Source organism: Alexandromys fortis, unplaced genomic scaffold (assembly GCF_014885135.2).
Source record: "Alexandromys fortis isolate MF-2015 unplaced genomic scaffold, M_Fortis_MF-2015_v1.1 scaffold_21, whole genome shotgun sequence".
In the NCBI taxonomy this organism is placed as follows: Eukaryota; Metazoa; Chordata; class Mammalia; order Rodentia; family Cricetidae; genus Alexandromys; species Alexandromys fortis.
Window position 1 is genome coordinate 15484428 of NW_026067905.1, and position 11583 is coordinate 15496010.

An 11583-nucleotide genomic window follows, 5' to 3' on the forward strand; every position below is an offset into this window, starting at 1 on the left:
TCATCATATATATAAAACCTTTTGTGTAATTTTTCAATTTATTGAAATTGTATTTTTTTTTTTATGTGTATCAGTGTTTTCTTTGCTTATGTGCCTGCACTAGTTGTGTGCTTGGAGGCCTTGGAGGCTAGAAGAATGTATAAGCTACCCAAGAACTAGAATTAAAGATGTTGTGAGCTGCCATGGGGTGCTGCTTGGAATTGAAACTTGGGTCTTATGTAAGATAGTCACTGAGCCATCTCTTATAATTATTTCTTTTGAAGTGTTTGTGTTGCCTATGCTCACCTCTATACTTGAGATTTTTCTTACTAAGTACTGGGGTTTGTATCATTGCTGTGTACCATAACACTTAGATTTTAACTTCATTGTCAAATTCTATACTTTTAGACCCAATGTGTTTGTATGTCTTAGATGTAGTTAAAGAGCACAGACTAACCATATTTAGTAGACAACAAAAATTTACCACTAATATCTTACTTTGTGTCATATGGTTTGTTATTGTTTTTGAGTATTCTGTTGTTTAGGGATGACATGCAGTGACCATACTTTTTAAGCCACGTATTCCGTAAGCACTCATTCACTCTCTGGATCAAACCTATCTATCATATCTTTGAAGAAGCAAGAATATGTCCTCTCACCTTTGGTTAAGGTGTAACAGACCCATTTATTTAGTTTCCCACATAAACATAACTCTTATTCAGAGTGACAGTCTCACTCTTTTAAGAATGTAGTAAACTCCAGCCTGGTGGTTTGGCATCTATAGTGCAACCGACTCATAAAATTTATGTGAGTTGAGTCATGGTGTTGTCTATAGGTAAAGTCAGTTTGTGCACATTTGTTGAGGACAATAAAGCCTAGTTAAAGCTGGCATTATTATTTTTTTTTAAATATTTTTTATGGTTTATTTAACTTTATTTTATGTGCATTGGTGTGAAGGTGTCAGATCCCCTGCAACTGGATCTTCAGACAGTTGTGAGCTGCCATGTGGGTGCTGGGAATTGAACCCGGGTCCTCTGGAAGAGCAGTCAGTGCTCTTAACCACTGAGCCATTTCTCCAGCCCCAGCTGGCATTATTATTGCACATATATCTTTCTAAGTAGATATATTTGTCAGTCATTCTGTTTTGTTTTTGAGTGTGTATGTTCACACCCATGCATACAACTGTGTAAGCCTGAGGCAACCTCATCTATGCACACACCTTATTCTGAGATAAGGTTTGTCCTTGAGCTTGGGAACACACTGGCTGACCAGAGAATTTCTAGAATCTATTATCTCCACATCAAGCATGTTATAATTTTGCTTAGGGTATGTGGTGCATATAATGTTGATGTATCTTTGAATAGATTGGTAGCTAAGAATATAAAGTCATTGATTCCTTCCTTGTTCTGTCTTCAATTACTATTTTTTCTTGTTTAGACAAAAAGTGAAATTGTTTACTGCTCATAACAACATGACCAACTATGCTACTGTGTGGGCATCAAAAACAAACCTTGAACAGAGGAAAGGGAGAGCTGGCCGAGTGCGACCTGGGTTCTGCTTTCACCTGTGTAGTCGAGCTCGTTTTGACAGGTAAAGTCTCTTTAATTTGACATTGGTTGTATATAGAAGTGAAGATCATGGAGAAAATTCTTAGCATTTCTTACTAAGCTGTCTTGTCCAATGAGATCAGTTTTAAAATAAGAACTTTTTAAAATCTTGTGTGTGTGTGTATACATATATATGCAGTTCTTCCATCCATCAGTGCTTCAGTGAGGTATATTTAAACTAAATGGGATTATAGTGAGACTAAGAAAAGAAATTTAGAGGTTGCTAGTGTTGTTTTCTTTAACAAAAAGATTTCTTTATCAGTTTGGAATTACAAATTATACAGGGATAGTTAGTTTTTTGTTAGCCATGTCTTAAAATTTTAGGTTTTGGTCCATTGACTAAGATAGATTAACCTTGCTGGCCTTGAACTTGAGGGTGACCAAGTGCTGATATTAAAGACCTGTCACCCATATTCAGCAGTAGAGTAGTTCTTATTTTTATTTTTACCATATTACCTGTTTCATAGTACTCATTCCCAAGAAACACTGGATATTAAAGATGAAAGATACATGATATTTAGAGTTCTAGCTTTATGTGTAATTAGGACAGTAAGCAAAGTAAAAAATTAGTTAACTGTTTTACCAGCAATTATAAATGTACATTTAGATCAACATAGAGCTCCAATATTTAGATGTGGAGTTCTTTCAAAAGTATTAGATTTTGGAAGTGGTAGCATTGACTTTTTCATGCTCTTTCACTTAGTTGAAAAGGCATGGCTTTGAGAGTAAAGATAGAAACCAGTTTATAAGTCTACTCTGTAAGGCATGGCTGTAATGCATAGGAAAAATTGTGGTAATTATAAGATGATGAGAAAGGAACAATACCATATACTATTGTTTTTTATGCAGATTTTGTTGGATTGTCATTGCACACATAGGTGAGGCTTACTTTTTTTCCTGCTCCTGTAAATTTTAGACTGGAAACCCACATGACACCAGAGATGTTCAGAACACCTTTGCATGAAATTGCTTTGAGCATAAAACTTCTGCGTCTAGGTGGAATTGGCCAGTTTCTTGCAAAGGCAATTGAACCTCCACCTTTGGATGCTGTGATTGAAGCAGAGCATACGCTTAGAGGTAAATGCTGATACCTTATGCTGTCTTTCCTTAGGTAGCAAGTTCCACTTAAAGTGTGTCAAATGATAGACTTGGTAAAGCTGTGTTAGTAAAGGCTTCTTAGCATCACTATTTCCTTGAGCTTGAAGGCTGAAGGAGAATAAATGGGTCTCGTTTAGAAAGCATATAAGGTATATACAGAATGCTACATCTTAAGAATCAGTACATGCATTATTCCTTGACTTGCATTTAATATTAGCATGTATGTCTTAGAGTCTTTTTTCGTCCCACATCTCAGATCTGTTATAAAAAAGTGTAATGAAAAGTGAAGGCATTGAAGCCAGAAGCACTCTGTATTGAATTTGGAATTTTGTACTTAAACTGTTAACCCAGATTTTTTATTTATTTATTTATTTATTTATTTATTTATTTTTTGAGACAGGGTTTCTCTGTAGCTTTTTGGTTCCTATCCTGGAACTAGCTCTTTTAGACCAGGCTGGCCTCGAACTCCGCCTGCCTCTACCTCTCGAGTGTTGGGATTAAAGGCAAGTGCGCCACCACAGCCCGGGTTCAATTTCTTTTTTATGGGTTATGTGGATACTTAATGCTGTTATTATTATATTGACTAACTTTGGGCTATAGACCATCCACATTTGCCCAAAACCTGTTTGAGTAAAAGGAACTATAAATAGTGTCTTGTATTTAGTATACCAGAATTCTTTTTTTTTTCCATGTTTTTTGACTGAATCATTTGCTCTGGCTTTATACTTGACTCTTGCATGGACATATAATGAAGTATGTACATTTATTGGCATTATCACTCACGAATAAGTATCTTCCCACAGAACTTGATGCTTTAGATGCCAATGATGAGTTGACTCCTTTGGGACGAATCCTGGCTAAACTCCCCATTGAGCCTCGTTTTGGAAAAATGATGATAATGGGGTGTATTTTCTAGTAAGTTTGTTTTCTTGTTTGTAGTTAAGAGATGGGATGGCTTTCATTAACGGAGGTGGTCTGGTTAGAAAAAAATTACGGGGGAAATGTTATGTTTACAGGCCAGTTAGGTTCAGTACTTGAAAGTAGTATCCTCTCCAACAAATGTTTCTGTTCATATTTGAAAGCCTTTCTGACATAAAGATTGTGTGATTCACTGTTAACTTTTATTTTTCCAGTGTGGGAGATGCTGTCTGTACCATCTCAGCTGCTACTTGCTTTCCAGAGCCCTTTATCAGTGAAGGAAAACGCCTGGGCTATATTCACCGGAATTTTGCTGGAAACAGATTTTCTGATCATGTGGCTCTTTTATCAGTATTCCAAGCCTGGGATGATGCTAGGTATGGAGTTAAAGGCAATTCCTTAAGAAACTACGTAACTGTCTGAGTTCATAGTCCTGCATGCAAACTTGCTGAGCCTTTGAGAACGAATGCTTTTCCATTTTGTTTTAGGATGAGCGGAGAAGAAGCAGAAATACGTTTTTGCGAGCAAAAGAGACTCAATATGGCTACACTAAGAATGACTTGGGAGGCCAAAGTACAACTTAAAGAGATTCTGATTAACTCTGGCTTTCCAGAAGGTAAGATGTCTGTCATTTGTCAGCTGATAATTGTGGCTCATGTTGGTAAGTTCAGAATCCAGGAAGCTAAAGCCAGAGTATAGACTCATTGAGAATTCAAGGATTGACAGCTTGAACTAGTGAGTGCCTAAACACCCTTTCTCAATTACAGGAGAAAGCTTCCCCTTGCAAAATATTCTTTGTGAACTCTTAAGCTAACATGTATATTAACAACAGAGTACTCGTAATAGTCTCAGCTGTTTGTTGGAGCATAATATATAATTCTTTGATGCAACAGTAATCCAACTTTCCATTTCCCTATAGTTCAGTTTGTCTTTTCTAAGTAGATTAAGCTTTGTGACCTGAGAAGAATAGTGAAAAATAGAATGTTAGCACCAGGAAGTAGAATTTTAAAGGGTTATGAATTGAATTCTTTCTAAACTGATACTGTGAAAAAGGGAGAAAATATTTTTATATATTAGACCCTAAAAATAATATAGGTGAAGCTACTATTCAGCTTTTTATAGCAAGTAGAATTAACATTGTTTAGGCTGTGAGGTGGCGGTACATACCTTTAATCCCAGCACTTGGGAGGCAGAGGCAGGCGGATCTCTGTGAGTTTGAAGCCAGCCAGGTATGCAAGAGCTAGTTCCAGGAAAGGCTCCAAAGCTAGAGAAACCCTATCTAAAAAAAAATTCAGAACAAAACAAGAAAAAACAGCATTTAAATGATTTTGGTACATTCAAGTACATGTAGTAGAAATGTTTTATATAGCACATTGCTGTTTGGTTTCCGTTCGATGATAAAGTACTGCTAGGGTGTATCTTGGCTGAAAATAGCCATCATTGCAGTGACTTTTAGATTGTCCTTTTCATCTTCTGCTAGTAATAAGAATGGATACCTTTGGTTACAGAATCTTATCACAAAAGCTCCTTCAAATAGTTGTCAGGGCGTTTAGCAGAGTCATACTATTACCTCATTTTTAACAATCATTTCTTTAAATTCTTTTTAACAGATTGTTTGTTGACACAAGTGTTTACTAACACTGGACCAGATAATAATTTGGATGTCGTTATCTCTCTGCTGGCCTTTGGTGTGTACCCCAACGTATGCTATCATAAAGAAAAGAGAAAGATTCTTACCACTGAAGGGCGTAATGCCCTTATCCACAAATCATCTGTGAACTGCCCTTTTAGCAGCCAAGACATGAAGTACCCATCTCCTTTCTTTGTTTTTGGTGAAAAGGTAAGATTAGGGAAGTCTGAAGGATCAGTTTTCTTTTCATGCCATAGCTAATTACCTGTCAGTGTGTAACATTTGGCCTTTTTTTTATCTGCAGATTCGAACCCGAGCCATCTCTGCTAAAGGAATGACCTTAGTCACCCCCTTACAGTTACTTCTGTTTGCCTCCAAGAAAGTCCAGTCTGATGGACAGATCATATTTATAGATGACTGGTATGTGCTTTCAGGTGACTCCCAACTGAATTTTTAGAATTGAGAATTTTTAGAATTCAATTTTTATTTTGAAACAAGACAAGATTTCTTTCACATTTAAGGTTTATTTTATAATTTATTTTCTTGGAGTTGCAAATCTTTCTGATCCAGTTATAGGATTGGTCATTTTTGAGTTGTTTAATAAGGTTATTGCTGATTATTCATGCTTTCTTTTTTTTTTAAATATTTATTATGTATACAATATTCTGTCTGCGTGCATGCCCGACGGCCAGAAGAGGGCGCCAGACCTCCTCACAGATGGTTGTGAGCCACCATGTGGTTGCCGGGAATTGAACTCAGGACCTTTGGAAGAGCAGGCAATGCTCTTAACCTCTGAGCCATCTCTCCAGCCCTATTCATGCTTTCATATAGCCTTGGAAAATGTCTAATTCTAATAAAATAAGCAGTTAAATTTAAGCCACATGGGAGGCAAATTTATTAACCTAAATAGTCATCTGTCTCTTTCTGTGTATGTCTTGTTTCCCTTCATCTTAGGATCAGACTGCAAATATCACATGAAGCTGCAGCATGCATCACAGCCCTCCGGGCCGCCATGGAAGCTCTGGTTGTTGAAGTGTCCAAACAACCAAATATCATCAGCCAATTGGACCCTGTAAATGAACATATGCTGAATACGATCCGTCAGATTTCTAGGCCTTCAGCTGCTGGTATCAACCTTATGATTGGAAGTGTACGGTGAGTACTTAATGAAATTTTTGTGTATAAAGCTTTTGCAGAATTATTAAAGTTAGTTGGTAAAGTTCTTGCCACTTAGGTTAAAATTATAAATACACCAAATTCCATATTTAATGTTTGACACAGAACAAAAGATTTCCTTTTGCTTTTCTTAATCTGTGTGCACAATATCCCCACATACTAAATAAAACGCAGAAGAGTAGAATGTATCGAGTGTTATAAGCTAGATGATACACTTTCCGTAATACTGTGTTTATTTCAGATACAGTAGAATTACTTCTTCAAGTAGAAAGATAGGTATTTAATAGAAACTGTTTTAAGAAATATGAAATTTCTCCTTATAAAATACTTGTATTTTCTTAGTGCCCCCTACATTGATAACATATTTGTGTTCAGTGGATGCTTACGTTTTTCATTTAGGTTTACTAGTTTTTAGTATTTTATTGAATTTAATTATTGTAGTTGTAAACATACTGATTAGTCTGCTTAATATTCTTTACGCATGGCTTCAATGTCATCCTGCTAAATTAACTATTACAATAGTATACAAATATGCAGAAAGTCTTTTGTATTTTTATCAAGTTATTTGCTTCTAATTTCAGTATAGCTGAAGTGTTATTAATTCTGGTCTCTTTGATTTAGTGTGCACAGCTCTGGGTTCATTCCCTTTTACCACACATATACCTAAAGAGGTTTGTTGTTTTCTTGCTTTTCCTAGGTATGGCGATGGTCCTCGCCCTCCCAAGATGGCCCGATACGATAATGGAAGTGGATTTAGAAGAGGATATGGTGGAGGAGGATATGCCGGGGGAGGATATGGTGGTGGCTATGGTGGAGGAGGCTTTGGAGGCGGCTTTGGAAGTGGTGGGGGAGGCTTTGGAGGTGGCTTCAACAGTGGCGGGGGTGGCTTCGGTAGTGGTGGGGGAGGCTTTGGAAGTGGTGGAGGTGGCTTTGGTGGTGGCGGAGGAGGCTTCGGTGGTGGGGGAGGTAATTTTGGTGGTGGCAGAGGCGGCAACTTTGGGGGTAGTGGAGGCTTTGGAAGCAGTGGGGGAGGCTATGGTGGAGGAGGTGGGGGCTATGGAGGTGGTGGTAGTGGTGGTGGGGGCTATGGAGGAGGCAGTGGAGGTTATGGAGGTGGTGGGGGAGGTTATGGTGGTGGAGAAGGTTACAATATTAGCCCCAACTCCTACCGTGGAAATTATGGCGGAGGAGGTGGTGGTGGTGGTGGTGGATATAGAGGAGGTTCCCAAGGGGGCTACAGAAACAACTTCGGTGGAGACTACAGAGGATCTAGTGGCGATTACCGTGGATCTGGTGGGGGCTACAGAGGATCTGGAGGATTCCAGCGAAGGGGTGGCTATGGAGGTGGTTATTTTGGACAAGGAAGAGGAGGAGGGGGTGGTGGTGGTGGTGGTTATTAAGGCTTGTGTCAGCCTGTGCAGACAATTTAAAAATGCATGCTATGTGTTTTTCCAAGATGTTTATTTGCACCCAAAAAGCAAACCCATTTTCCACTTAATCTGTAGCTTATTGTAGTTTCAAGCAAGGAAGAATGTAGACTAGTGATTTTGTTTATATTATGTAATGTAAAATATGACCTATTATACAGGTATCATACCATACAGTTTGTATTTTTTCTTCAAGGGATAAAGGTTTGCCTTTTAACTTAACTTGACATTTTCTTGGTTTTCATTTAATAGAAAATAAAGTATTACACTGAAAATTAATTGGCTGTGTGTTTTTTTTTTAAGAGTTTGAGCGCCCCCACCCTCCTTTTTAGGCATGTCAGCATCTCCAGGAACTAACTGGTTTGTCTCTGTTTCCCAAGTGCTGGGGTTAAAGGTTGTACACCACACCGTATTGACTTCAAGCACTTTTGTACCTTGTTGAAACATTTGACCTTAGCTGAAACACTGTCTTTGAAAAAAACCAAGGCCAGCATTTTCTGTTTAATTCTTTCAATTTAGTTCTTTTTTTTTTTTTTTAAAGATTTATTTATTATGTATACAACATTCTGCCTTGATATATGCCCACAAACCAGAGGAGGGCGCCAGATCTCAGTACAGATGGTTGTGAGTCACCATGTGGTTGCTGGGAATTGAACTCAGGACCTCTGAAAGAGCAGCCAGTGCTCTTAACCACTGAGCCATCTCTCCAGCCCTCAAATTAGTTCTTGAGGGGTTTGAGGGGGATAGGGTAGTATAAGCTATAGTATCTATATATTATCTTATATATCTTATATTATCTAGTCAATAAAAAAAAGGTTGGTGAGCTTTGCAGTGCATTACTTAGTATTTAAGAGTAGAAAAGAATTGAGTTCTTTCCCATTAACATCTCAAAGGATGTAAAGCTAGAGGTATCTTTTGAATACCTTACATTTTTCTAATTATCTACTAGAGTTCTGGGGGAAAAGGAATCCTGGAAATCTAACCCAGGGCCTAATGCTAGCTAAGTCTCTTAGGTTCCCCAGGAAGGCTCCAATATTGGAGGTAAATCACACAATACAGCAGGGTCCAAATTGAAGGACTGCTAACCACCATCTTGGGTGGATTGATTGGGCACGCTTTTTGAAAATCTTTATGCATCCTCTGGTTTTATGATATTAAGGCATGTTTTCCCAATGAGCTACTTTCCTGTCATAGCATAGGTGCTTTTAGATTCTTCAGTCTGTTACAATTTGTCATCTCCGATTTGCCATTTCCATGTGTATGGACACAGGGTTTAGCTATTTAGTTGCATGTTTGAGCTAGTCAGAACTGGCTGTTCTTGTTCATAAAACATCTTAATTGGTCCTGCACCCAATACATTCTCCATAGTACAGCTAATGCCACTTTTCCTTAAATTTTGGTGATTTTTTTTTTATTTGAGCTATGTTTTTCTCTGCTCCCCTCCCTGCTGCTTCCCTCTTCAACCGACTCCCAAGGTCCCCAGTGCACCCAATTTACTCAGAAGATCTTGTCTTTTTCTACTTTCCTTGTAGATTAGATCTATGTATGTCTCATTGTTGTCTAGGTTCTCTGGGATTGTGACTTCTGGGCTGGTTTTCTTTGTGTTTAAAAACCACTTATGAGTACATACGATAATTGTCTTTCTGGGTCTAGGTTACCTCAGTGTTTTCTAGCTCCATCCATTTGTCTGGGAAATTCAAGATGTTACTTTTTTTCTCTGTCTAGTACTCCATTGTGTAAATGTGCCACATTTTCCTTACCCATTCTTCAGTCGAGGGGCATTTAGGTTTCCAGGTTCTGGCTATGACAAAGCTTCTATGAGCATAGTTGAGCGCATGTCTTTGTGGCAGGGTTGAGCATCCTTTGGATATATATCCAAAAGTGGTATTGCTGTGTTTTGAAGGTTGTTTCATATTTGGAGGTTAACATAGAGTTAATGTGTTGGCTGTTGCCCAAAGCAGTGATTTTTTTTTTCACTTGAGAATGAAGTACCAATTAGAGCAAGCAGTTTCAATAGTGGATGGCCTCACTTTTTTTGAGACAAGAAACAGTCCTGGAACTCTCCATAGATCAAGCTGGCCTTGAACTAAGATCTGCCCATTTCTGCCTCCCGAGTGCTGGGATCAAAAGTGCATCCTACCACCCAGCTCCTCATTGTACTTTTATGGTATTTTGGCAGTTAACACCCTACTGGAAAAAGTGAAACTATTAAAAACACCAGTTTCGGTTTGAAATGTAGGCTGGATGGGAGTGTGAAAGCTACCAGTGAAGCTGCACTTAAGATCAGTGCAAGAGGAAGTGAAGGGTTCCCTTCAGATCTGTTCAGATGATAGGTAGCCAAGCAAACATAGAAGTCAGAATATAAAGGATACCAGAAGTGGGTTAAAGTTAATAAAATTGTATTTGACAAAAGTTGAGGTCAATTACTGTTAAGACAAAAAAAAAAAATGCAAGGATGGGTCTGTATGCCTTTAACATGGCTTTTACTAGATAATACCCAAGACTGAGTCAGCATTGCATTTTGTCAGACTTTAGTGATTTGGCAGGATTTAGCTGTTGTGTGGACGACTTCTACTCATCTCATACAGGGGGAAGCCTGTGAACTAAGATTTTGTTACTTTTTTGTTGTATGCTCACCCAAGAGTATATGTAGGGGACCTCCAAAGTTGGAATGGGCACTGGGCCCAGCCATTGAGTTCCCTCACCAACACATTAAAAGTCTGGATGAGGTCTCAGAACAACTTTAAGCCAATGCAAACAACTGGAGAGAATTATGAGGTCATCCTCTAGTTAAATTAGAATCTACAAAGGATTTGGGGGGTGCATTGGGGTTTCTGTTGCTGTGGAAACTGGCCCAAAGCAACTTGGGGTTTAAGGGTTATGAAGGAAGTAAGGACTGAAGCAGAAGTCCTGAAGGAAAGCTGTTTACTGGCATGCTCAGTGTTTTCCTGTACCATCCAGGACCCCCTGCCTGAGAGTGACATCATCCATAATGGGCTAGGCCCTCCTACACCAATCATTAGCCAAAATGTTCCACAGGCTTGCTACCTTGCAAAAAGATTTTCTCTATTGAGGTTCAAGTAGGAATAATGTGACAAAATGGTAGAATGTGTGCTTAGTATATGTAATGCTTAGGTCTTTGATAAACACACAAATGTTCATCAAATTTATCTAAATTTAGACTCCCAGTGACTTGAGAAAAAATTATTGATGGGGAATCTTAGTCAACCAATTATCTTTAAAAGGTAGGACCAATTTAGGGCGTGGACTTTCTGGGTACCTGGAGAAAAACCAGGCAGCCCAAGGTTTATGCTCTCTGGTTCCTGCTCTGTACTGCTGAGCTTGGACTTCTCGTTCTCATTTTGTGAGTTTAATAATAATAATAAACTATATTTTGGTTAAGTTGGTTTTTTTCTCGATCTGAAATAATTCAACAATTATCGACAAAATAATGGTCCATCATATAGTCCTAGTCCTCAGAACTATCAGTACATATTTTCTTAAATGCAAGGTTCAATGTGATTTAGGTTAAGGTTCCTCACTGAGATCATTCTTGGTTATTCAGGTGAACCTAATCTAGCCAAAATGGTTGGAAAAGGAAAAATGGAATGTAGCCCAGGCTGGCCTCAGACACTTCCTGTAGCACTGGCTGACCTTGACTGTCCTGATTGTCCTATTTTCATATCCCTAGTACTTGGATTATAGGCACACACTACCATGCAGGTTTGTGGTGCTAGTGCTAGAACCC

At 38.5% G+C, this 11583-nt stretch overlaps 1 protein-coding gene across 4 annotated transcripts in view; it reads left to right on the top strand.

The window, feature by feature from the left end:
• Positions 1 to 8114, top strand: part of Dhx9 (DExH-box helicase 9) — a 35613-nt gene extending 27499 nt beyond the window's left edge. For 3 of the 4 annotated variants that reach the window (XM_050135339.1, XM_050135340.1, XM_050135343.1), the window contains 9 exons: positions 1417 to 1569; positions 2503 to 2663; positions 3488 to 3599; positions 3818 to 3979; positions 4091 to 4218; positions 5213 to 5442; positions 5537 to 5652; positions 6187 to 6387; positions 7106 to 8114. In XM_050135339.1, the coding sequence (XP_049991296.1) occupies positions 1417 to 1569; positions 2503 to 2663; positions 3488 to 3599; positions 3818 to 3979; positions 4091 to 4218; positions 5213 to 5442; positions 5537 to 5652; positions 6187 to 6387; positions 7106 to 7808 (1966 nt within the window). In that variant the 3' untranslated portion in view covers positions 7809 to 8114. The remainder of the gene's footprint in view (positions 1 to 1416; positions 1570 to 2502; positions 2664 to 3487; positions 3600 to 3817; positions 3980 to 4090; positions 4219 to 5212; positions 5443 to 5536; positions 5653 to 6186; positions 6388 to 7105) is intronic. The other variant, XM_050135342.1, reaches the window with a different exon arrangement.
• The last annotated feature ends 3469 nt before the right edge of the window (positions 8115 to 11583 follow it).